The 26,516-nt window shown below is 42.7% G+C and overlaps 1 protein-coding gene across 1 annotated transcript in view; it reads right to left on the bottom strand.

The window, feature by feature from the left end:
• The window catches only part of kif13a (kinesin family member 13A), a 35,792-nt gene that overhangs the window by 7,664 nt on the left and 1,612 nt on the right, over window positions 1-26,516 (bottom strand). Inside the window, exons 3-27 of the mRNA XM_076108948.1 lie at window positions 20,314-20,316; window positions 16,425-16,437; window positions 14,389-14,449; window positions 13,471-13,563; window positions 12,148-12,328; window positions 10,280-10,367; window positions 9,588-9,722; window positions 9,342-9,454; window positions 9,134-9,245; window positions 8,307-8,519; window positions 8,064-8,174; window positions 7,839-7,973; window positions 6,524-6,654; window positions 6,159-6,245; window positions 5,871-6,046; window positions 4,900-5,119; window positions 3,759-3,921; window positions 3,479-3,622; window positions 3,239-3,388; window positions 2,541-2,705; window positions 2,248-2,421; window positions 1,960-2,111; window positions 1,736-1,868; window positions 1,103-1,249; window positions 512-544 (exon numbers count right to left, since the gene is read on the bottom strand). Coding sequence (XP_075965063.1) covers window positions 512-544; window positions 1,103-1,249; window positions 1,736-1,868; window positions 1,960-2,111; window positions 2,248-2,421; window positions 2,541-2,705; window positions 3,239-3,388; window positions 3,479-3,622; window positions 3,759-3,921; window positions 4,900-5,119; window positions 5,871-6,046; window positions 6,159-6,245; window positions 6,524-6,654; window positions 7,839-7,973; window positions 8,064-8,174; window positions 8,307-8,519; window positions 9,134-9,245; window positions 9,342-9,454; window positions 9,588-9,722; window positions 10,280-10,367; window positions 12,148-12,328; window positions 13,471-13,563; window positions 14,389-14,449; window positions 16,425-16,437; window positions 20,314-20,316 — 3,133 coding nt within the window. The remainder of the gene's footprint in view (window positions 1-511; window positions 545-1,102; window positions 1,250-1,735; window positions 1,869-1,959; window positions 2,112-2,247; window positions 2,422-2,540; window positions 2,706-3,238; window positions 3,389-3,478; window positions 3,623-3,758; window positions 3,922-4,899; window positions 5,120-5,870; window positions 6,047-6,158; window positions 6,246-6,523; window positions 6,655-7,838; window positions 7,974-8,063; window positions 8,175-8,306; window positions 8,520-9,133; window positions 9,246-9,341; window positions 9,455-9,587; window positions 9,723-10,279; window positions 10,368-12,147; window positions 12,329-13,470; window positions 13,564-14,388; window positions 14,450-16,424; window positions 16,438-20,313; window positions 20,317-26,516) is intronic.

Here is a 26,516-nt window from a genome sequence, read left to right on the forward strand (position 1 = left end):
TGAGGGAGCCACATTGTCCACAGTAACCAACAGACCTCGATGCCAACCTTATTACGCTTGTTCTGACGTCAGCACGCTTCCAGCATGCAAAGTACTGTAAATCATGCAGTCATGCAATGCCCATGTAATTCGGTGAGGCTTATTATTCCTGCAGCTCTTCAGTAGTGAGGGGCAAACAGCAGCATTAGTGTGCAGCAACCTGAGGGGGAAGGCAAGAGAGAGAGCGGGACAGACTGCTGGCTGGGAGCTCAGCCATGGGTGGAACTGCGTTTTGCATAGAGGGCTGCCAAAGAATGGTTGGTTGGTGTGATTGATAATTACAGCATCAGAAATTGCCCACATATGCAGCCGCTTTTTAATAAAGCACTAATTTAGTTGGTACAGCCCTCTGCCTCCTGCCTCACATGCCCTCAGCAACAGCCTAGTCGCAAACACATGATGACTTTGGTTTCCTTCATGCTGCATAGTGAGCTACAGGGGGAGCAGCAGCAGGGGGAGACTGAAAGGGTACCTGATAACTATCCATATCGTCTTCCTCCTCTCTCTGGCAGGAGAGAACACACTCAGTCAAATGTGGGGAACCAGAAAAAGGCCCTGACATGACAGCTCATTGCTTACCATTCACTGCTCATGTAACTTTTTTAAGAATTTCAGTGATGTGAAAGAACAATTTACGTTCATGTTTGTATGCTTTTGACCAATAAATGTCTTTAGAAAACTATTACAAACCCCAGGATTGATTCTGAATGTGGCAAATAAAAAAAGGAGTTTCTCAAATTGTCCCTTTCTTTCTACATCAGGGCACATCAGTGCATGTTAACAGAACAAACAGGGCACTAATGAGTTTGTGCATTCCTTAGCCTTCTTTAGACTCACTGCCAGCTACCCAGATGAACCACTCATGGCACGAAACCAGAGATGGACTAATTTAGCTAAATCAGCATAATATTGTATATCAATGGCATGGCACAAGCATACTGTTCCCAAAACCCAGAATCAAATTACATACAAATCATCATCCTATTATTTTTAATACAATAGGTTTATAGTCTAAGTTGCAAGTGAGTATATGAAAAAAAATGTGTATGTGTGTTTCACACACCTGGTAGCTGTCGAGGGGTCTCTGTAGTTTGGTGGAGCGAGCAGACACACAGCCGATAGAGACAGACATCAGAGCCTCCACCAGCAGAGGCAGAGTGCCCGAGTTCTGGACCGGCTTCACACAAACCTGCAGCCTCCTGGAGTGACCCTGCTTGTACAAATCCCCATAATTCAACATCAGAATGCTGCTGCCAGCGCTGCACTTCCAAAGTACAACATGTACACGAATGTTTATAATGACATAATTAGTCATGATCCTCTTGAAGCTACAGTTGGTAACTTTAAAAAAAAAAAAAATTACTTTTTGGTCATATTTGCTCAAACTGTCACTATATCCTGACAATACTACACGAGACAGATTTGCAAGATTTCACCACGGCCAAAGAGAAACAACCAATCAGAGCCGAGGAGTCGCTAACGCAGCTGTGAATCACTGCAAACTGTCAAACCAGAAGGAGGCAGAGAAGCCTGATTTCTTTTCACAGATTATCTGTCTCATGCACTACTGACATGATATAGTAAGTAAATGAGTTCTTTTTTAATTATAGTAATCAACTGTAGCTTTAAGTGTGTGTTTGATGTAGGGCAGCCTGTCTGACTTAAAAGGGAAACTTGCTCATAGTTTTTCTCTGACCTGTCGGAGTTGGAAGACACCTCCTGTGCTGATGTCTTTTCCAGGCTGCAGCTCCACAGATGAGTACTCTCCCTGTTCATTCAGCTCCTGGATGGAGATCACCAGCTCGATCCTGCGAGACACCTCACTCCACCTAGAAAAAGCAACAGCCAAGATTAGTTAGGTGTGAAATGTCTGCGTGTGTGTGTGTACAAAAGTCTGCGTGTGACATGTGATACATGTACCTGTCACGGAGCGTCTGGGTCTTGGCCTCCAGTGCGTCTAACTCCCAGAGTGACCGTCCGTTCCCGGCACAGCGGTGACCCCACACTTCTATAGCCAATGCTCCATCCGATATAAACTCCAAAAACTCATCCGTCACATGCACAATGTAGTCCTGCACAAAGACAACATGTTTGTACTGGAGTTAATTTGAAAAGAAAAGGAAAAAGTTAAGGGAATTAAATTTTCTAATGCTTCAGGGTGAGGCATTAACAGCCTTGAGTTGAGACAAGCAGCTCCTTTTCATGTACCTTGCATTGATCAAACTGGACAGTAAACTGGGCATCTGGGCTTCGAGGGGAAGGTATGTCTGGGCTGACCATGGGAGGAGCCACAGTGGGCTCACCATGTTCCCAGAAGGTGTACTGACAGAAGACAAAGTTGGACAGGTTGAGTGGCAGACCTGTGGCCTCCCTGATCCGCACCTGCAGCAAAGAGACAAGTTTGTCTTAGAAAAATATCAAACAAAAATAAGTTAAACAATGCCCAAGCAATTTAAAACTCCTGTATTTGTTGAAATCCAGTGACTTTAAAAAGGCTTTACCCTGCAGGTAAGCCTCTTGGCTATGTGGACGATCTCCCCGTTGGTGTCCATCACCTCATAGCAGCTACTCTCACTGGAGTTCTCTGACGAGTCGTCTCCCCCAGACAGGCGCTCTGGTACGACTCCACTGACTCGCATCAGCTCAATGTGCAACCTGCCTGCTACCTGTACACACAGAGCAATGAGACATCATGTCCCCATAGACTCATCCCCAAAAGGTAGGGCAGGTCCATATAGAGAAAATCAAATAACACAATATTTTTTTACCAAATACCTCAATATCAATATTTCGCCGACATCGTAGGATGACCATTGGTGCTTTCACAAAATGTTTACACATTGGGATTTTTGATAAATAATCCTCATTAAAGTGGATATAATGACTAAGTGGGTAAAGGTAAATAATAATAACAGCTAGAACAGTCTGGTAAGTTCAGACAATAACACCACTTTATTGTAATGCAGCCTTCAAAACCAAGAAAAGAAAACACTCATGCCATATTACGATATACCAAATCTAGCTAGTCTCATATCATAATATCAATATAATATCGGTAAATTGCCCAGCCCCACCAAAACGTCTAAATTTGAAATGTGCATCATCCTTTTATATGGACCTGATGTAATAAGAATATTGGAAAGCTGCACCATGACTTATTTATCAGTGCATTCATCTGTTCATGTTGATGCAGCCTTACCTCTCCTTGTTGGCTGATGATGGGGACCGCATATTGCAGTTTGACATCATGGAAAAGGCACTCCAGAAAAATGTTGGCCACTCCTATCAGGTTATGGTTCTCTTGCGCCTCATAGAATGGATCACTGTGCTTACTGTTTGCCTTGTTATACTGAAAAAACACAGAGAAAGACCTGAATAATCCAGTTCATCTTTCTATCTTTTCTACTATCTTCCTGTTTTCTGATCCTCTGTTTCGTACCATCTCCTCTGTGCCTTCCTTCCAGTCCCTGTAGTGGTCTCTCATATCCACCAGTTTGTTTTCTAGCCTCTCAATGGTCCACACCTGGGTCCCCTTTCCTTTCCTCCGCACCTGAATGGCCGGCTCGCTCACTATTGCTCCACGCTATAAAGAAACAGGTGAACAGATTAAAACACTTTTTGTATTTCAGCAGATATTCTCACCGTGACATAATGAAATGTGTACCAAGGTGAGGTGATGTGGAGGTGGTGTGTGATTGCAGGGGGTTCAGAGGTCTGACCTTGCGGTTGGCGCTGAGGTTGGCCGCAGGAATCTGAAGGGTGACCTGATAGTCAGTCAGTTTGTTCATCTCCTCTCCCAAAAAGTTGGCTTCTCGCACCAAGGTGTTGGCTTTCACGACCTGCTCCCTGAGTCGAGAAAGACTCTGACGAAAAAGCTCATCCCTGACACACAAACACACACAGACAGACAGCAGAACACAGAGATCATTCATTCATGAAGATGACAACCTGCCACTTGTTGTGTACTCGGTATGGACTTAAATAGACACAACATCCTCATTTACAGGAACAGCTGGCGTAAAACATACACAGAGCTGAGAAGGAAGTTACTGATTGACTGAACTACGACTTGAAGCGTGATGTTTAAGTTAAATCTCAGATTTGGCTATCAAACGACAGTTGCTAGAGTTTACCAAGAACGGCAAAATAAAAAGACAAGAACAACATCAGAAACTAGAATTACTGCCTCAAAGAAGTATACATCTCTGAACCAGTCAAGTTGTAGTCCATGTCTGTCCAAAATGCCAAATTTGAAGGAATTCCCTGCAGGCATTCCTATGGACCGTAGGTATGTATGTACGTACAGACAACCCGAAAACAAAATGCCTCCGGCCACGGTTGTCACCGGCAAGGATGATGGCTAAAGCTAACTAGCTATCACAATGATGAGACTGAAACCAACAACATGCTGTCAATGTGTCAGAAAGGTTTTGGTGTTGTTGTAAACAAATTTTACAAATTCACAATTCTACGTTCATTCACTTCACCATTTTTCAAATGATGCTTTTAGCAGCACCTAAAAAACAGCTCAGGATTATTACAGGAAGATGACAAGTAACTTTATTTCCTTCCAGATAGGAAGGTGATCTTTTAAGGTGAGGATGCCTCACTGATGAAGCTGAAGCAACTGACTGACTCCGACTGAGTCGACATTGTAAAAAATCTGAATGAGACAATTCCAACACTTAAATGACTCAATGACTTAAAAACGTTATTGGCTTCTACATATTCATATAACTAGGTACATCTAAAAAGCCGAATACTGTGAACATCTCATGCGACTGTAAAAAGGGAGAAAAAACAAGCACAATGACTGCATGTCTCAGCCTCCCTGCCGTGAACAAACTAGATTCCACTAACCGCTCCTCCGTCCACAGTCGCAGCTTGCCGTGTGGCGTGTGCATCGGGAAGGCTAGGCGCTCGCTGCTGCTGCGGTGGTGTTGCGGCGTTTTCTCAGGAGACAGCTGCTGCCGTAGCGACTCCAGCTCTCGTTCGTACATCACTCTCTGCTCCTCCAGAGCCGTACGCTTCTCCTCCAGGTACTGCTTCTCCAGCACCTGGACCACATTCTGCATGGGGTCTAAAAACACGAGACATGATCAGCACTGAGCAAAGCCTCTTCAGTAAAGGAACAGGACCAAAAACAACCACCCACAGCTGATAACAAATAAAGTTATTACATTATTATTCTTTTTCCACAACAAGCTATGGTCTTCATAGTAAATTCTTATTGTCATGTGTGTTGTCGGCTTTTAAAAAAAAATAGTATCACTGAATTAATTGTTTGAACAATCATTTAGTCAATAGATTGGAGATTGACAAAAAAAAGTCAAGAACTTTGATGTTTCCATTATTTTGATTTTTGATTTTAGTCTTTTATCAAAATGCCAAATATTTGGTGACTCTGTCCTCTGGATTGTGAAGGTTTGCTGCTTCTTTCTGTTTCATATCATTGTAGATAAAGCAATTTGAAGAAGAAATTGTCAAATGTCAAATTCTCACCATTTTAAGACTAATTATCTTATACATTATTGTGTAATCAAAAAACGAATCAAAAGATGAATTGTTAATGAATATAACCATTATTTTGAGCCAGGTCCACCCAGACTGCAACAATCAGCTGACAAACTGGTCAGCTGTATTGTATTTAACACTCGAGCTGATCTTTTTTATATTTAAAATAAGGAGACGAACAGAACAGAGTGATGGCATTTCTAAAAGATGATATTTGGTCAGCGTATTGCAACAAGCTGAAGATCCAGAAACCTAAGTGGAATAAATACTGTATACAGCTGTGACCCTAACGCAAAAACAGACTTTCCTAATCATACCATTGTTCCCCAGAGTCTTCATTGTGACCTCCATCTGAGCAAACTCATAGCTGTAGTCCTGCTCAGAAGACGCCTCGCTGGCGGTCTCCACATCTGCCTCGACAAAGCTCTCTCTGGGGGAAGCTCTCTCCAGCTCCTTTAAACGGTCCCGCCGCTTTCGTGTTGGCAGATTAATCCTACAGAGCAACAGGAGTTCCAATCAGTGACGTTTTCATTTCATGACTATATACAGTACATTTGTCACGTATATTCAAATATATTTGAATGTGGCCGTGACACGTTTTATACCTGAAGAAGTGATTGTTGCCCCATAAGATACGATCCCCATGCCACAGGTGCACCAAAGAATCAATCATTGATCCGTTCACACAGGTCCTGTAGAAAACAAGAGAAATGAAGTTCTGATAATGAAGATGTCAGGTGGCATTATAATCTTTGAACAGGGAAAACTAATTAAGCAGGAACAATCCTTTTGTCGTGGGAGGGAGACGTGGCTCTGATATCAAAGCGGGGAGCTCATAGATCATAGATTCCTGTACAGTGAGGTCATGTGAAACACTGAGGTCCAGTCATCCATGAAGGAGAGAGAGAACAGAGAGAGACACACAGGGAAAGACGGAGAGTGTGTTGGAGGTAGTTGCATATCAGCTCACCTGGCATTCCTTATGGGCATCAGGGTGACATCATCATCTGGGCAGAGCTCCAGGACGCAGTGCTCCGGCTGGATACCGATCCCAAAGAGCTGGATGTCCTGAGACGTGTCTGCGCCCACACGCGTGTGCTCCTACACACAGGTGGAGGACAGATTGAGAAAACTATAATGACAGATCTGAAAATAATTACGACCAGCATCTTGTTCCAACTCTCAGGTCATAACCTACAAAATGTTGTTCGCTGAACCAATTTGCTCAAGAGTTTTGTCATTTGCAAAAAAAACAACAACCTCAAATTCAAGAATAAAACCAACGCAAAATCAAGTGAAAAAACTTGTGTCTCTCTCGTTGGAGAGTGGGCGTTGTTAAACAAACATCCCAGCTACTAGAGGATGTCCTAGCATGCAGCGCACTAACCCATTTCACAGTACCATGGTCATTCCACACCGATATGCCAGGCTGGCCTGCAGAACCCAGACAAAGGCCTGTTGTTCTGTACGCTGCACGGGCTGCTTTCTCACATGCTTCTGCTCTTACAGGTCCAAATAGCTGGTTGGTTGTTCCACTTCATTGCTTTGCAAAGTCCAGACGTGCTCTTACTGAACTAATCTCTGCTCTCACAGCGTCATCTGGATCACTGCGCCATATGTGCTGTGTTTCAGGGCCTCAGTGTACGGTAAATATTACCAAGGTAATGGATCAGTGGTGTTAACTATATGCTGGAACACCAGGGAAGGAAAGAAGTAAGTGACTAACCAGCTTTTTGGCAGCGACTAACCGCTAAAATGAGAACTCTCTGGCCTCTGTACAAACTTTAGCCGTTACGAGGTGTTTTGGATTTTCTAACTTCTCCAGCCACTTTAAACCAAAAACCTACAGCGTTTGCCATGAACAACATGGCGACATGTCACAAAGTTCTTCCATCCATTCATGGCCTTCACCTAAACAATTGTCTACAAATATAAGCAGTAGCGGTGCCATTAAAAATGGGTCTGCATCTTTGGGTTGACCATTTATCTTTATTTTTTTTAAAGCTCCTTAGGTTGAAACTAAAGGGGAACAGATGCAGGTTCAGGCGTTAATAGAACCACTTAAATTAAATGCAGACCGGTAAAAATACACTGGAAAATCCCTCATTTTAAAATTCCAGTGCGGTCACCTGGGACTTTGTAGTCCCACAAATAAGTATAAATACATAAGTGCTAATGGAAAAACATACAAGGCAGCAGGGTGACGATGGCAGCGAGTACTGTGTAGTATTAACTAGTAGTTATCTTTCCAGAATTGCATCATCGCATTGTAAAAACTGCATTACCTTCAGATAGTAGACCAGTAGCTCATTTAGGGCAGGATCAGCATTGAGATTAACCAGGAAACACTTGTCTTCACCCACTTTAATCCCTGATGTTTCCAGAGAGATGCCCATGCTCTCTAGCTGCTTCTGGCGTTCCTGTAAATATGGATAATAACAGTGTTACTGTACGTATAAATAGGAATTAGAACTGAGGTTTTGGAGTCTGTTTATGGTGGTTGTGCATACAGTGGCAATCTCCTCTGTCTTTCTTAGTTTCTGCTCCCAGGTGACGGTCATCTCCTGAATGAGTTTCTCAGACTCGTGCAGTTTCTCCTTCAGATCAGGAGCCTTCAATGACTGTTGGGAATAAGGGAAAGAAGCATGAACGTCAGCATCATCCGGATTATCGTGTGATTTATGACAAGTCTGGCATGAATTCATTCACATCATTTGTGAGTCTCTTCAGGTCTACCCAATCCCTCCTCTTACCTCGGCCTGAGAGAGTTGAACTTTGAGCTTCTCCACCTCGTCCCTGAGCTCTCTGATGATCCGAGCGTTGGGATCCTCGTTCACCACGGCATGGTTGACGATTCTCTTGGCTCTATCTGCATAGCGTAGCGTGGAAAGAGTCTCCTCGTAGTTATCGGCTGCCGGACTCACTGTGGCTATCATGGCCGTCTTGCTGTTGCCGCCAAGGTTGTCCTGAAGACAAGAAAACATTTAGCAAGGAAGCATAGCTGATAAATGTCTAAATGCAAATATTGCAACAACAAAAGGACAACTGTGCAACAAAGTGGTAATTGTTGGTCACCTTGCAGTAGTGGTGGAAATGAACTTAATTAATTAATTAAGTGCATTTACTCAATTTTGAGGTATTTTTACTTTATGCAAGTATTACATTTTTTTTCTACATTATATGTCTGCTACGCTACACTATTGTACATTTCACTGTCATTTATATTTTTAAAAGTGTCAAAATCTGCAAATGAACTTTGAAATGACATTTTCTAAATTTAATCTTTCATAGTTCTAGTGAAGCAAACTGCCTTATTTCAAGTTATACAAATTCCTTTCTAGAGATGTTTATTTTTCATTAATTAAAAACAAACAATTGCAATTAAATAAATGAATACTTTTACTTTTGATACTTAAAGTACATTTTGCTGATAATACTTTTTGGTATTATTTTGAATGCAGGACATTTACTCGTAATAAAGTATCTTTTATTTTCTAGTGTGGTATCATCAGCACATCTAGAACAACCTCATAACATTTCTAACAACCAGTTTTAAATATGTGTAATTTGTGGGTCAAACCTTCAGCAGCCAGGTGAGCACCGAGTCTCTGTATGGCACAAACTTGGCCTTCCCCTTTCCTGCAGACTGATCAGCCAGAGCAGAAATCACACAGCCTAACGTAGTGAGAGACCTACAACCACACACACACACACACACAATCAGCTTTAACCTGTCAAATGATGAATTCATATTGTGCTTGCCTTTCATATGGAAAAAATAGACTTACTTGTTAATATTGCTGCCCTCTTTGAGTCTCTCTCCAGCAGCTCCAGTCTTAGACACTCGCTCACTTCCTGCCAGGTCAACCAGACTCATCTTGCTCACCTTCTCTCCTGAATTCTGTTTACCATCACAACACAAACAAATAGTCAGTCAGACCCATGATAAGACAAATAGGACACACACAAATGAGGTAATATAATGCAGTAAATTCAAGCAACAATTAATTGTGACTGTTGGTGGAAATACTGACCCCAGACTGTAGATCGTAAAGCGTTTGTGTGACAATGATACTGAACACGCCATGTGATCGACTGCTCTCCTCATTCATGTTGGTGGCTGCAACTGTGCGAGATTTGTTGCCCTCTGACATTAACACCTCAATGTCCTAAAAAGATGGAGAGTGAGGGAATTAAAGACAAAACGTTTGACGAGAGTTTGACATAAAGACACAATTTGAACACATTTCACTGGATTTAGGTAAAACTTGCACATTGATCATTATGATAACAGTAAAGTCAGACGGTATTCACATATGGCTGTGTGCCATGTGGTTTAGCTGGGTCACAGTCGACAGTGGGCCACGGCTGTGGGAAAACCACTGCACGAATATCAGGCAGAGCAGAGCACAGAGGAACAGGGTGGAGATGTTTAAACTTAATTAAGGAAGGCCCTGCCAAGGTTTGGCATATAAACTACCCAAAACCCCATGACTACATCCCACATCAGGAATATGTGTCAATACAGTTTCTGCACATGGGAGGATGTGAAACTAAATGGTTGTGCCGAACGTAAATTAGCGACTTGACAACCGGGGATATGATATAAGGTAATTCTGCTGGATACTATAAATCATGTCTGTGCGTAAGTGACATATGAGGCCTGTGGTTGTTGATACGGATTCAGCTCAGCCGAAGCGTGATGACAGGAAGGGGAAAGACGCACCTCAAAGTTGGTCACAGCCAGCTGAGACAGACCATCCACGTATGGACCCAAGACTTTGTGTTCCCGAACTTTCAGGGACTGTCGGCCCCTTCAAAAAATAAAAAGAGGGAAAGCAACAAAATGAGTGAAAGAGAGAGGAGAAAAAGGGAGGAATAATAACTATCGCCAATTAGGGAAATGTGTGCAAAAAAAAAAGAATGAAGAACATGTTCAACAGGGTTTTATAATGCACATTTGATTGGACATTCCTCTCTTCATGAAGTACTTTTCATGAAACACTTCTCAGCTCAACAAATTCTCTCCGACCTTGATCAGAATGAATGAAAATTTAAATGAATCCTTCAGGGTTTTGAGAAGCTCTCGAGTTATTTAACCTTCCATAAAAATGGCATTTCAGAATGACTTCAATAGCGTTATATAAATATTTCTGGTGGGATTTTACATGTTAAAAAGTTGCATTTTTTATTATTCACTACTTGAGGAGATGGAATGGCCTGCATGTTATTGCAATATTGAAAAAATTATCTCTTTGCATGCACCACAACTGCAATACAATGTTAACAGGAGTTTGATGCCAAGTCGACACATGAAAAAATTCACATAAAAGGTTTCTGAATTTCTTAAAGGGCAAGGCAGGTCCTTCTTTATTGTCAGCAAGTCTTCTTAAAGACAACAAAAATGATGTGTTACTCCATCTCCAAATACTCTCTCACTTCCCCAGCCTTCCTTTGGCTCTCAGCCCCAAGTCCCCACTGACACCATCTTTAAAAACATTCAAATTCTTTAAAAAAAAAAAAGAAAAAGGGCAAAAAAGACATTCTCAAACAGCTGAGACGCCATTAAACAGGAGTAAAGTGCATTTCTTGGTGACTATTTTCAGCTGCGATTTGGTAACTCTAATGTATATTCAGGGCACTAGGCCAGTGTGTGTGGGATTGACTCAGCATTATCTACAGTGTTCATCATAATGAAGGAACATACAAGTTCCTTCAGGTGGGTAAAGTGAAACTCATCTGGCTGCCTGACATGTGTTGAGGAAATCATACAGATCAGTATGAGTCACTGAATCCCTCTTCATGGCAACAGAACGACCGAGGCTGGCAGAAATCAGGTTCCCTGCTTCCACTCCGGTAATCTACCACCCACAGCAAACAAGAGGATGTAAAAGACCACGGCCAACTCGTAGTGTGATCCGTTTTACACTTGACTCCGTATCTCGTGTCTATACCAGAGCCAACGTTTAGACCTGAAAATCACAGAGGCAGATAGAAGAGCAAGAGAGTGTGAGGCTTGTTGTATAAGCGAGAGGAAGTTGCCATCGAAATGGCTCTGGCTTCATCTTCAGACATCTGCAGCACACAGAGTACTCCCCTGTTGTCCCCATCTGGGGCTCGGCTCACAGGCTGCTCCGACTGCTCTCCTGCTCCCAGCTTCACTAGCAGATGTCCCTGAAACCCACTCTTTCACTGTTCGCTCGCCCTTGCAGTCTGTCTGCCAACCCACATCAGACCACGCAGGCGAAGAATGCAGCAGTGTGAGAGGACGATGCTGGCCACTGTTCTGCAGGAAATGACTGGGTTGAGCTTCCTACTCGCATCGTTCTGTCGCCGTCCCCCAGTCAGGCTACTAGACACAACAGAGCTATAAACAGAGATGCAAACTAACACAAAGTGGGAGCTGGCAGAGAGGTCACAACTTGTGCTGGAGTTGGAGTGAATCAAGACTATGAGAAAATGTCAACACAGTTTGTGTAACCAGCTTTTTCTGTGTCACCCTGGGTCAAAAGCATTACCAAAGCATTACATTCAGCGAGGTTGTACAGGTCACACGTGCTTATTCTGAAGAAAGAGCACACCCATCAGACTCACCCCTTGGGATCGAGCAGGTCACGGACCTTCTCATTGTAGATCTCCATATAGGACACCTCCACCTTAAAAGAATGGCCCTCGTTCTCCTCTCTGTGGATCCTCTCAAACAGCGAGCAGCAGAGTCGAGGGATTAAACCCGGCTGCTCCCCATTCCCCATCATGGAAAAGGACTTGCCTGAACCTGGATGGACATCACAAAGTCACACATGACTGCATCCACGACAGCGAGAGGCTCATACAATACAGTGCTTTCGATACAGTAAAAGTTAATTTGAGTCTCCTATAACCACACAAACAGAATTTCTTTTTGAGCTCATCTGCAGAAAAACAGCCCCCCTGATTGTATCATAAGTCTCTCTGTTCCACATGTCAAAACAATATAAAAAGTTCACAACCATGCTAGCGGTTCTGTGAAGCTGTACTTAGGCACAACAGTAGCTAAATGCTAAATTCAGCATGCTAACAATCTCACAATGGCGATGTTAACATGCTGGTTGTTTAGCAAGGATATTGGATATCATGATCACCGTCTTTGATTATATTTGCTAATTAGCTCTAAACACAAAGTTCATCTGAGGTTGATGGAAATATCATTTATTTTGCAGGTATTTGGTCATAAAACAAAGTTTTGACCTGATGATGATGCTAGATGAAAAGTTAAGGGATCACTAAAGTTTTAATGGCAATCCATCAAGTAGTTGTCAAGACATGAACTAAAAAGTACACAAATGTCAACCTTATGGTGGCACCAAAGTACAAGTCAGATGATGACCAAATTCATCAGGACTCATCCTCTGGGAACCATGATGACTGTACAACATGTTGTGGTAATTCATGCAGTAGATGTTGAGATATTTCAGCCTGGATCAAAATGGCAGACCAACCGGCCAACATTGCCATCCCAAGATCAAATGCTTCATGTGCTTCTCTGGTTCCCATCACGACTAATGTGCTTGCTTGCAGCATGCAAACAACTTTTATTTGTCATACACCAGGTGATTGGAGGGCCACTGAAATATTTGTGCTCTTCTCTCCTAGCTTTTTTCTCTTTACCGAGTGATTCACTCTAAGACAGGAAGTGGGATAAAGGAGCTAATTTGATCCAGGGTGAAGAAAGGATACGAGTTAAGTGATTCACCAGGGCATTTAGAAACACAAGTCTTCCTGTTCTTTAAACTTTCTATGGACACATCTGGAGACAACTCAACCTGCACATATACTTAGAGACTCAAGTATAACAGAGGGAACACATTATTTATAAATGCTTCAAAGACTGCATGACAAAATGGACTCAGTGTAAATTGAATCTGGATTTTCAGTTACCTGTTTGTCCATAGGCAAATATGCAGGCATTATATCCCTGGAATGCATTTTCAAGTATTCCCTCTCCAAGGCACTTGAACACCACCTCTTGACCTTTTAGACAAAGAATCGCCATGGAGATTTTGGTAAACCATTCAGTTATACAAGTACTACTAGTTGCCTGGTTTGCATCCTTACATTAGTGCAATGACATTAAAACAGAGATATGTATCAACAAGGGACACTAAACAAGAAACAAGGAAGAATAAGAATGAATTAAAGTCGTGTGGAAAATGCCGAGCTGTGCAGAGAAATCTCGCGTGTTGCTCCTGTCATGCTCCTGCTGAATGGGACAGCTGTTTAAAGAGCTAAATAAAGCCTTGGCCCGGGCCCTTGAGGCAGCCCTTCACTGAACAGATTGCCCTGTCGGTTCAGCACAAAGCAGATGCAAGTGTTACATTTCCATCACAAAATGAGCACGATATGAAAACAAAAATAAATATGAACAATAACTACGGAAATCTTCCTTAGACTGGCAGTAATAACCTCTTTTCTATAGATGTTTAAAAAAACTGTAATGTTTTCTGTGCAGCTCTCATTAGAGAAATGAATGGTAGATCATTACATACTGCAAGCACAAAAGGAAATGTATTGTATTAATAATAAAAATACACATTTCCAAACTGTTAGTATGTATTGTACAAACCCCATGATGGTTTTATTGTTTTGAGACAATACAAAGACAACTAACTGCATTATGTACTTTAACGTGTTCTCTCAAAATGCAAATTACTTTGCTTTGCATTATGCAAAAACAGCTTTGGGAGTTCGAGTTGGGAGTTTCCCTGCACTATTGCTGCACAAAGCTCAGCAGTCTTTACATGGGACGTGATTTGAGTTCTTTGGTGATGAGTGAAGGATCAGTTGCATATGACTCACCAGCATATTTGGGAACGTTGGACTCGTCTATGGACCAGAAACAGTGGTCAAAGGCGAACACCTGCAGAAGAGTCAACACAAAGAGTGTAAACACACAACTCCTCACACTTGTCTCGGCATGTACAGTACAACACAACCCGATCTTTCTTAGTAGTGGTCTTACGTCTTCTGTGGTACAAAAAAAGAGGCTTTTTTTGTGAAAAACAAGCCAAAAACAAAAAAACAAAAAAAACAAAAAAAGAGGCTTTTTTTGTGCCGTACCATGCCACCCTGCTGTAAATCAGTAAGACTGAGCTTGTCTGAGTGAGTAAGACGAAGTCTAACCTAGTATTGTTCGGGGTAATGCTCGTTAAGACCGCACCATGACTGTCCGCACAAATCCACTGTTAGCTGCCCCAAGTTCTGTCATAGGATTTAAATGAATTCATAAATCAGGGTCAGCGCTCCCCCAGAAGAAATTCCAGCACCCGGTGACCCTCGTCTCCAAGGAAACGGGGCTGTAGCCGTTCCCGGTGGTGCAGGCTGGCTCTCAGCCCTCAGTGCCGGGTCTCACAACACAGGCTTCAGCAGCAGAGACCCCTTGTGTCCCCCCAGGCACCTGTAGGGGCTCTGGATGGATGACACACAGAGAGGATGCTCTCTGGGAAAGAGCAGTGGCCTCATTGACCAAGAACCCGTACTCCTCACAGACAGAACAGCTCCTGTTACTGTATAAGCTGCAAACCCCCCCCCACGCATCTTAAACGTCTCTTTTGAGCAGCTTCAATTAGTTAGTATAGAAACGTCTCATATAGATTTTGTTTCTGCTTATTCAAAACACAGCTTATGTTGATAGGAGATATACAACTTCCCAAAGCCCACACTCAACTAGGTAACAGGCTTTTATGTACCATTGCTGCAGCACTGTCATCCTGCAGTGCAAGCACATCGCTGCTGCACGTTGCTACTCCTGGCTTTCAGTGCACTATTGCTGCTACTTTCCCCAACACAAATAACCCAAATAATTGAACTCCCCTCTAATCATAATAGGGGCGCTTGGCCAGGGAACCACTGGGTGCACAGTCAGCATGGGAAGCACTGAGATCACTGAATGCTTTGAAAGCAAGACCTCCTCTTGTGACTTCAGACAAGTGAGTGGGTGCCATTCAAAGGAACAAAAGTGCCATCATTCCCAATTAGGGCTGGTTTGGTAACTCAGGCTTCAATCTCCTCTGGTCTGTCCCTGGCCAGCCTAAGGGTGTGACTGCGCAACAAATTGTTCATGATTGGACAATTACTATTAATCAGCAGTACAAATAATGATGGAGCTGAGAATCACAATGCCCTTTTTGTCATTTCTGGGATGAAAACTGGTCAAACGTGATTGGAATGCAACCCCCCGTTTACCCTTCAGAACGCAGGGAGACTAATTTGAGTGCCACCATAACTTAGCAGACAGCCACGTGCTCGTATAGTTGAAGGGTATTACAGGGTAACTCGGGTTCACGGGCCCCAGAGACCGCGCACGCTTGTTGCCCGCGCTAACGCTCCCCCGGTCCCGTCAGCGGCCGAGTGCACTGACCACAAAGCCCGTCCCTGGTGTGTGAAACATCTCTGAGCCAGTCACCAGCGTGTTGTCAAGGGGGGAGGTGGGGGTGCACTCCAACAATGCAGCTTTGAATGCGCACACACACTGCCCCAGTGTCCGCGCTCATCCCTCTCTCATTGTAGAGCCTTTGTGGGTGTTCACGAGATCTTAGAGTGCTGACACATTCACACGGACATCTATCCGGCTCCTGCTGGCCTACCAAACTACTAAATCACTCTCAATCCCTAGAAACAACGCCACAACAGTAGATCGACCTGTGCAGGATGCTTCTCATCCACTCAGCGGAACAGTGTTGTGCAGCATCCTGCTTCTGGATGATTTCAGTGTCTGTGATACCAGGACAGTCACTGAGAAGCCAAGACAGATGACCGTTTCTGCTGACACGGTCAGCTCTGTTGATGCTGGCCAGTTGTTTTTGTAGGAACAGAAAGAGATGAAACTTACATACCTTAGATTGTTTCCTGTTGAATGAGAGGGGCAATCCATCATAAACAGAAGAAACCCACGGATGAACCAGAAGGAAAGACAAGAGAGAAGAAATGTTAGGATTGATACAATTTAACAGTCAGACCATGTTCACGCTCAGATGTAGCTGCACTTCTCACAGTAGGAAACTTCCCATTGTTCGTGTCGACACAAACAAGCTTTTTCTGAACTGAAATGTGTGCATTTAAACCAAATTCCGGATGGGACTTCCACATTCACTTCTTCCCTCATTTATGCACTCATTCATTCACTTCCACACAGTGGCGTTTCCTGGTGGTAGGTGCTGCTGTGATTGGGTTCATAATTGGGCCAGAGGGCCATGAGGAAGGGAAGAGATTTAGGATTCAATGTCCCACTGACTCTGTTGAGTAAATAGCTCTTATGCCTGTGGACTTAACAGGGAGGCCAGGTTGGGGAAGCCGCACTCAGCATATGCAGCTGCCGGAACCAAGGACAAAAGGGTTATATATATATATATATATATATATATATATATATATATATGGCACTAAATTATGTAGGATTATTCTCTTAACTGGAGAGGGAATTCCCCAACGGCTGGAAATCTACAACAATATAACAGATCCAGACAAATGTTACAGCCATCATAATGCATGTTGTAGTATGATGCAGTACAACATATACACCCCCCTAGTGCTTCTACATCTGCAACAGTCCTGTCCTTCAACAGTCAGCAGAACCCTCCTGCAGGCGTCTCCTGGCACAGAGACAGAGGTGGACATCACCTTCACACAGTAACCAATACAGGGCAGGACTGAAACACTGCACCAGAGTGTCTCACAATAACTGAGCTGAGTCACCATCAATAGCATGCCTGGGGAGCTGCACGACAACAACCACAAGAAAATATTCTTCAGCACTTTTATGTTGATGTTATAAATTGAACAAATTAAGGAAATAAATTATGAACAGATTTGCTTTGAGGACGATACTAAAAGGTCATTAACTGTGCTCAAGCTCATTACGATGAGGGACAGAAAGAGAGAGAGAGGAGTACAAACAGAAGAGGGCCTCGTTTGGGTTCATACCCTGAATCTGAATCTGGGTCACTGACAACCACTGCGACTGGGTCTCAATCAGAGCAGACAAAGACTGCAGCAGGGCCCCGTCCTCTAGTCGGGCCCACCACGCTGCAGAACAGAGAGGGGCTGTCTGTGAGGAGCTGTGAGATATATCAGCATCAATCGGCAGGGAGAATACATCTAAGACTTCCTATTGGCAGACAAGGAGGTGTGATCAAGGACCACTGGCCCAATGCTAACTTGAAAGGTAAAACTAAATCTTCATATGGCAGTGCTACAAAGCAGATATGTGAAAGATGAAAACAAAAACATGTGGGAGAGTTATGACAACAAATAGACAAAATCTACAAGCGTACAATGAGAAATGGACAAAGACAGAGAACAGATGTATCCCTATGTCGAACAAAAGAACTACAGACACAAGGCCGGAAAGGGAGAGACAGACTAACAACCACACACACATCAAATGTGGAGACAAAAGACATGCAGTTATGGAATGTGTGCAGTCTAGACTTCAGCACAAGAAACTATCTCTGCTGAAACAGAGCTACTGCAGTAGTTCGTTGGCTCTTGCTCATTGTGTCGTATACTGTATGTACAGTTTATGGTATGTCGGGTATGCTGAACAAGACAATGAGGGGAACTGTTTTGAGCCGTCTATATTAAGGATTTCATAGAGCTACCATTTCCTCACAAAGTCTCTCAAGAAATGCATTTAACTCCAAAAATATACTTAATTTCATTCTCGTTTTCAGTTTTATAGTGTCTTTCCTTACTCCCCTCCCTCCCCCCCCCCCCCATCCTCCTAAAAGCTGGAACCACAGACAAATGTCTGTACAAATGAATTTATTATGAAGCTATGTTGTAATGCAGTATACAATGGTTACACAGGATGATTCATGTGTCATTAAATATCTTAATTCACCAGTTAGGAAATGCTACTGATGGAAGCTCCGTCACAAATGCTGTACTGTGCAGCTCCAAGTGATTCAAGCACGAAGTCTGTGGGACATTTGCTTAGCAATCAGCATGCATGCCAAGTCATGGCTTGGGGGGCTTATTACAGGCTGTGTTGTGGTTGACCAAGTGTGTGACACACATGCACTGTATAACACAGAAGTGCCAGATAACATCAGATTCTTCCCCCCTCAGAGGCAGATACAGGCAGACACTGCAGACCTAGCAGGCCATGGCTGAAGTCTAAAAGTCCCACTGGGGGCTGGTTCTGCGTGGCTTAATGTGTGAGTGTCATCAAGGGCACGCTCAGGCTCCCACGCCTCCAGCTACCTGATGCCAAAGCACCCATGAATGGTTTCAACTTGGCCGAGGGTGGACATTGGCCTCTCACGCTACTACGATTCCCCCCTCTGTTCCGATTCTGTGTCGTGGCAGACAGATTTGAGGAGCACATAGCTTCTTTATAAAACCTTTATTTCTTATTACTTTTAATATCAAATACCGCCTCAGAGCCATCATTTAAGATGTCAGATTCACAAATGATTGGTGAAAACGTGTCATCTTTCTGTGCCTTGTTGCAGCTCAGACCCATGTAAGCTGGTCTGGTGGCCAAAAGGGAGGTATGACGGGTGGGTGAGCAGCAGTGGAATCTCCCCCCTTGGTTATGGAGCAGGATTAAGGCCACTGGGTTATTATGCTACCGAAAAATGTGCTCTTCTTGCCCAGAAGGCAAAAAAACAGATTAATCCACTGTATCATCCACCGACTGAAGCATCCATCTACCCTTAAAAAAAAATAACATTGCATGGCCACACTCACAGGAGGTATAAGACGAATAGCTATTTCACATTTTCATTCATCATTTAAATTTGATCTGACAAACTGGAGCAGATTGGTTCAAATTAGCTACCAGAAATGATGTGAATGGTGTTATCTTCTGAAATCACGGTATGACAGCTCAGAAAATGAGTTTCTACTCATAACTAAAAGAAATTAGTCTAAATCGAGAAACACACATGTTGTGGCTTCCCATTTTCCAATGCATGAAGGACATATTGTCAGATTCGTCAGTGTGATTTAGCAGGCTTTGCAAGAGTTTTTGATGATATAATCCTGCTGCTCAAATGGGATATGTAAGTCACATGGATGAGGTTTACCCCCCATTGAGATGACATTCACAACATTCATCTGCCCTGTGCAAGCGCACCCACAAACATAGTTGTGTGGCTGGCACATCCCCCCATAGATTAAAATACCTCTTCTCGATCTGTTGCTGAAACTATGGCTCCCCCACTCTTTTAACCTCCATTAAACCGCACATATGACCCGTTTGGTTGTCGAAATGCTTCAGACAATTACAATTCAAGAAGCTCCAGAGCCAAACACAATGTTCAGAGGTCTCTCGCTCTGTGTGTGTGTGTGTGTGTGTGTGTGTGTGTGTGTGTGTGTGTGTGTGTGTGTGTGTGAGAGAGAGAAAGTGTTGGGTTACAGTGCACTGTGCTCTCACAGAAGACAGGCTAACATTTCAGATGGTCCTCCAGTATGTTTAGAACTGAACACGCCGGTCCCCACCCACTCAAAGCAGAGGTCACCCTGCTGCACAGACATAGAGAGCAGGGAAATGCCAAGCAGTTAGTTACAGTAAGAGAGGGTGGGTCTCTTGTCTGACCAATTAAAACTCAAGATGATTCCAAGGAATCATACGGATTGAGCAGGCTGTCACTTTTATAAGCATGAGTGATCTAAAAGTAAACATGACAAGTGGTTGAAGTCAGAGGTTTATACCAGGACATTTAGATGCATTTAAAAACAGCACTAAGGGGAGTTAGCTTGTTGATGACAGAAACAGACCTGCTGGATTGATCCAAGCTACAAGAGACATCCAACTCTGACTTCTGCCTCACAAACGATTTCTGAAGCTTCTTCAGCTTTAATATGTAGCATATCCCTGGAAGTATGCAACGTCTTGGCCAGTGGCGGAAGAAGTATTCAGATCCTTTTCTAGTAAAAGTACAAATAGCATAATCTAAAAATACTCCAGTATTCCAGATCAATCTTAGGGGTTGTGAGGAGATCACTGGGAGATGAAAGAAGGAAAAAAAAAAAAAGTTCTAATTCACAAATCTGTTTTAATTTTTGGAACTTTTCCCTTGCTTTTTTGAGAGATGATGAATCATTTGAACGGGTATTTAAATTAAACCATGTGAGAAGTTTAGAGGGGAAAATGCTCTGGAGCAGCAAACAACTCAGCTAACGCCCACAACGTGACAACGAACCAGACACAGCTTTTTGTACTGCAGGGGGTCACAAGGCCAAACAGTTGTGTGTTACATTCTAAAAAGTAACTACACCTGTCAGATAAATGCAGTGGAGTAGAAGTATGAAGTAGAATAAAATGGAAATACTCATATAAAGTACCTCAAAATTGTACTTCAGCACAACTCTTCAGTAAACGTACTTTGTTACTTTCCACCACTGGACTTGGAACAAATGTGTCCATGGTTCATTGTTCTAAATGCTAAACTTAGCTTCCTATGAAAATATTTGAGGTGGCTGGGGGATATCTCTCATTAGGTCATCAACATAACTCCAGAATGTTTCTGTAACTTGGCAACTGTTGTCGCTAAGCAGCACTGGTAAACATGGAGGAGAGACAACCTACCAGCCTCATGAGTCAAAGTTCCAAAATGAAAGCCAAGCTCAGGATCTCAAAAAAACAGCCTTAACGAACAGCACAGCCATCATCAGCGCACATGACGCTCATACGGACGTCTGTGCGGGACTCTCGAAGTTTCCATAACAAATGTTAACAACACAACACATGATGCAGACGGGGTCCAATTTTATCCTCCCCGGTATTTCTGACACCACTGTGACAAGCCGGGTCAGCAGCAGGGTGTGTGTATGCTAAAACAAAGAGAGGGATACTGACCACATTTGCGCTAAAGCCTTGAATCTGGTTGGTTTTAAAAGGCAACTAACAAGCCAGAAAGAAGTGAAGTTCATCAATTTGGTCAATATGGTAAGGCTTCCTCCCCAGGGGAAAGAAAGAGACACATTTACTACCAGGACACACCTCCTTTGACCCGGTCTGTCACTTATCTGAATGCATGTGCCGTGTGGCTGTTAATGAAAATGGACAACAAAAGCAGGAGTAAGCACGCTCATGAAACATATCACAAAAAGTCTGTAATTGCAAAGAGTAATATGCCAAATAGATGTTGGCAGTAATTATGTGCTTTGATAATTAAAACTAATGAGTATCTATTTACAGACAGAGAGGGAGAGAGCTTTTGTTCATGTTGCTTGGCTCCACTCAAAGTGAGTCCACAATAACCCTATCCCACGATGATACATGAATGTAAACACAACAAGCAGCCTTCAAAACTTCAAAAAGGGCCCGATATGAGAGAATCACGCAAGAAGCCAGAATCATTGTGGAAGAAAAGCCCGAGAGTGAATTTTCACATAAACTGCCCTCAGAATGAGCAGCCACATCTGAGATTAATGATACAGGCTTGACAAAGAGGGAGGGCGCCATCTTCTCTCAATTCCGGATCAAGATGTAAACAACGTCCCACCCTCTGAACAAACAGGGAACAGTCCTTGAAGGAATACAATCGTTTTATCAGCGACAGACAAACACTTTCTCCTTATTGCACGCCTGGATAAAGCCTTACAGAGAAACGGTGGGCTGATTTTACAACTCACTCTGAGAACAACACGTTACTGAATGGAAAGGTTGATTATTGGCACGTAGGGAGCAAAATTGAAAGACAAAGGGAACATCCTGTGGGCAGCCATTAGACAAGGCAGCCTTGTCATTCTGTAAAGGCTTGCTTTAGAAGGCATGATGACACTTGGTCATATGTGACCAAACTTCAACAACGCGGAGGAATGTCAGCTCAACATCTTTATTAAACAGATGTGAAATCTGTGTGTCATAAGGGTTAGCAAACAGACAGACATCATTTAAAGGCTATCTCTAAAGGCCTTAACAAAACACATGTTGAACTCATTGGGTTGGTCTCTGGCAATCACCAGGGAAAGACTGCAGATGAGAGTGCAAAATAATTTAAAGGAATAGTTCCACATTTTGGCAAATATGCTTGTTTTCTCTCTGGCAGAGAGTTACATGAGAAGATTGATACCACTCTCTGTACGGTAAATATGAAGCTACAGCCAACAGCTGGGTAGCTTAGCGTAGCACAAATGCTAGACACATTGAGAAACAGAAAAATGTTCTACCAGCACCTCTCAAGCTCACTGTTTAACATGTTTTAAATAGCGTGCTTGAATCTGTACAAGTGTAAAAATAAGAATTTAACATTTTACAGAGCTTATGTGCTGAATTGTTTCCTAGCTGGGAGTAGTCTCCGCTGGTTGTCTGGCAACTTCTCCCAGCCAAGAAACTGTACGGCTCATACTGACCATGAAACAGTGAATTATAATTGTTCACTTCTGTTATTGCACGGATTGAACACATGTTATTTTTTACCTTTAGACAGACAGAGGCTGGCCAGCTTTTTACATTTTCCAGTCTTAATGCTAAGCTAACCATCCACAGCTTCATATTTAGCATAATATAAGAGGGGTATCAATCTTCTCTTCCAATTGTCTGTCAAAAAGCAAATGAGCATATTTCCTGAAATTTTCGACCATTTCCTTTAAACACCAGCATTTCAATTTACTTTTTGTTTTATACCTTTAAGGTTGGGAGACAAAGACATGGAGGCCCTAACCACACAGCTATCTCTGAACATACTTCCCAAATTAGATTATTAGAGACATGGATTTAAAACCTAGATGTTTTAGTTTGCCACAATGAGAGGAAAATAAAATATATTTTTCTGATACAAACCAAAGTCCCGTCTGCCTGCCTAAAAAGTTAGTTGACGTTAGCTTTTGGCTTTTAGCACAGCTCGTTATTTTTAGAATGAAATATGCAGAAAAAGGAGGGTTCATATAAACACGCCTTTCCCAGGCTTGATGACCCTGTATTCAATTGCTGCATGTTGGCGGACATGCTGGGGCATGGTAGATGTAATATGGCCCCTTTGTGTGAGTCAAAGGGTATTTTCTTGTCATGATGTTCCACCACTCAATCCCTTTGCAGACAGCAGCCTCAGGTATTTCTCTGCCTCTCCACCCCCACCTTCATTGTGTCCAAACCCCAAAGGAGACTAGACTGGCGCGTGAAAACAAAACTACTCTCCCAGATTCCTATTTCAAATATGCTATTCGTGCCAACTCAACAGGTAGATGAAAGATTAAACTTGGGAAACGTAACCTGTTGCCCTGGAGTCACCATTCATGTTTCATTTGCCCACCACTGAGATTATTGTTCATTCTTCAGGGAAATAGGAGAGGGGGCTGTGGGTCACGAGTGTTGCTGTAATGCTCGGCGGTGCAAAGAATGAGGCTTAGCCATCAAAGGAAAGCCCTTATATTCCTTCACATTCTTCAGGTGACTTGCATGTTTTCGTGCTCTGTGCGGTCTCTGCAAAACCTGATTAAAATTCACAGAGAATTTGGAAAGTTTTCAATGTCTAACTGATTATTCAACATGAAAGTGGCTCCAAGTTCAACCACGAGAGACTTCATTTTGCATCTCATCAGACTAGAGCCATATTTAGTATTTTTAGGTATTGCTCAACTTTTGGGGTAAAAACAGTTTCACTGAAATCTGAACATTGTTAAGTAAAACCTATTACTGCTGTCTACTCTTTGAGGCTGTGCCTGAGCATTCCCGTGAGAGAGAATAAGTTCCCATGATTCTGGCCCTGCAGCCATATTTGGCATGCTAATACCCACTAAATCTGACACACAGGAACAGGTGTCTTCAAAACAAGGCAAACTCTTCGTGATCAGGGTATCCCCTTCTGCAGCTCCACAAGAAGCCGAGAGGAAAATTATATGGTTTAAGAAAACCATGGCAGTCTAAACACAGAGACCCGAGACCCAAAACACACACACACACACACACACACACACACACACACACACACACACACACACACACACACACACACACACACACACACACACACACACACACACACACACACACACACACACACACACACACACACACACACACACACACACACACACACACACACACACACACACACACACACACACACACACACACACTAGCAAGTAACAAGTAATTATATGGCTGGACTACACCATAGAAAATAAATGTGACATAATAAAACCAAACTGAACTGAAGACTGATACGAGATCGAAATCAAACCTGGAAACTTCCCCTGAATGAGAAACGTGGTTGTGTCTCACACAACATAGCAACAGGTAGCGGTGGAATATGGCACAGACTGAACAGACAAAATCAAGACTACTGAGAAGTCAGCGGAGGCTACAGAGCATCTCGCAGAAGACGGGTACTGATCTGGCCAATGATGAGGCGGCAATTGTAACTGAGAGGAAATAAGAAGCCAACTATTCATACGATCAAGGTGGTAACTCGTGCGTCTAACCACTGGCTTGGCTGGTCATTAGAAACTGAAGATGCAAAACCGTGGTAACGTCAGCCGCCGTCTTTTCGAATTACGTTGCACCTAAAGTAGTGTTATTATGGTAAGGATGGCCTCGAAGTGAGGAGAAGGTACTGAAAGACAGACTTACATACTGATGTTTTCTATCATGTTCCTATTGTGTTATTCTAAGAACTAAATGCTAATATTGGTATGCATTGCACCTTATCCTTACATTAGACCTGGTGAAAGTTATATGTTGCCAATGGGTTATCAGATTAGTCCAGGAGATTGCCGTTTCTAAAGGTCTCTCTGACGGACAGCCTCTGAGCAAGGCGAAGGTCCTGAAAGATACATGTGCGTTATTATAATCATTACAATAAACAGATATTTATTTTTGCTCATAAACAAACATAGAAATATAATGAAAGAAAGGATATAGAATGCTAAAGGTATATTTTTGTAGGCCAGCCCAGAAGTTAGCATCGCTCTGGTTCCCACTACAATAAGCCAATGGGATTTTTTCTGTTGAATTTGGATAATTGCAGAAAATAAGCTCTGTGGCAAACACAAGTTGATGTTACCTTTTGGCCAACAAGATAATCTTTACATGTAATCACCACTTTTATGATTTTTGAAACGTAAATGCAATGGACGGAAGTAAAAAGCTAACATTTGGCTATAAACAAACTACACCACGGTCGCATTACCTCACGGCTGCGGTCCATCAGGACCAAGACCTCACGCCAACAAAAACAGTTTCTTTCCATCTGCAGTTGGGTTCATCAATAAAGCCCGGGACCCCCACTAACTCTGAAACAATTCCCAGGACAATTTCTTACAGTTACACACCCTTGCTCAACTCTTCTCTATTAATATACACTTGACACTTTATTAACATACTTGTTTTAACAAACTCTTATCTGTTTGTTTACCATATGTTATTGTAAATATTCATATTTTAAATTATGTCAAACTATTGCACCGTGTTTATTGTTATGCACCAATCACCAAGCCAAATTCCTTGTATGTGTAACGTACTTCGCAATAAAACGTTTCTGATTCTGTCAGAACAAAAAAATGCAGTCACCACCACTAGTCGGGCTAGACGGCGTGATGACTAATTTAATTCAGCAAATGTTTGCAACCGCCTTTTTTAAGATACATAAAAGCTTCCAAATTCACAAGAGGGGTATTTACTGTAGTATTTTATATCATAGAACAAAATGTTAAAATTTCTCAAGCTTGGGTTCACCAAAGACCTTATTTCACTCATCTAACCAAAAACCCATTGACTTTGAGAAGAGGAAACAGAGTGCAAAAATGCTGACTCATTTCCAGGTTTAAGGACCTGCACCACTCTAAATTGCAGATGTAGTCACTCTAAATCTCTATACTCTCCTCTGACCTCTCACCCACGACGGCTTTGCGTATCCCGTCCCACCATATGTTAGCTTTGAGCGTGATTTGTTTAATTGCCTGGAACGCCACCATTGTGCGGCAATTTCTGTTCTGATAATTGCCTTAAATACAGGTTAATGCGTGGACCCAAGCTG

Source organism: Anarhichas minor, unplaced genomic scaffold (genome assembly GCF_050575085.1).
Source record: "Anarhichas minor isolate MPS153535 unplaced genomic scaffold, ASM5057508v1 ptg000041l, whole genome shotgun sequence".
Taxonomy (NCBI): Eukaryota; Metazoa; Chordata; class Actinopteri; order Perciformes; family Anarhichadidae; genus Anarhichas; species Anarhichas minor.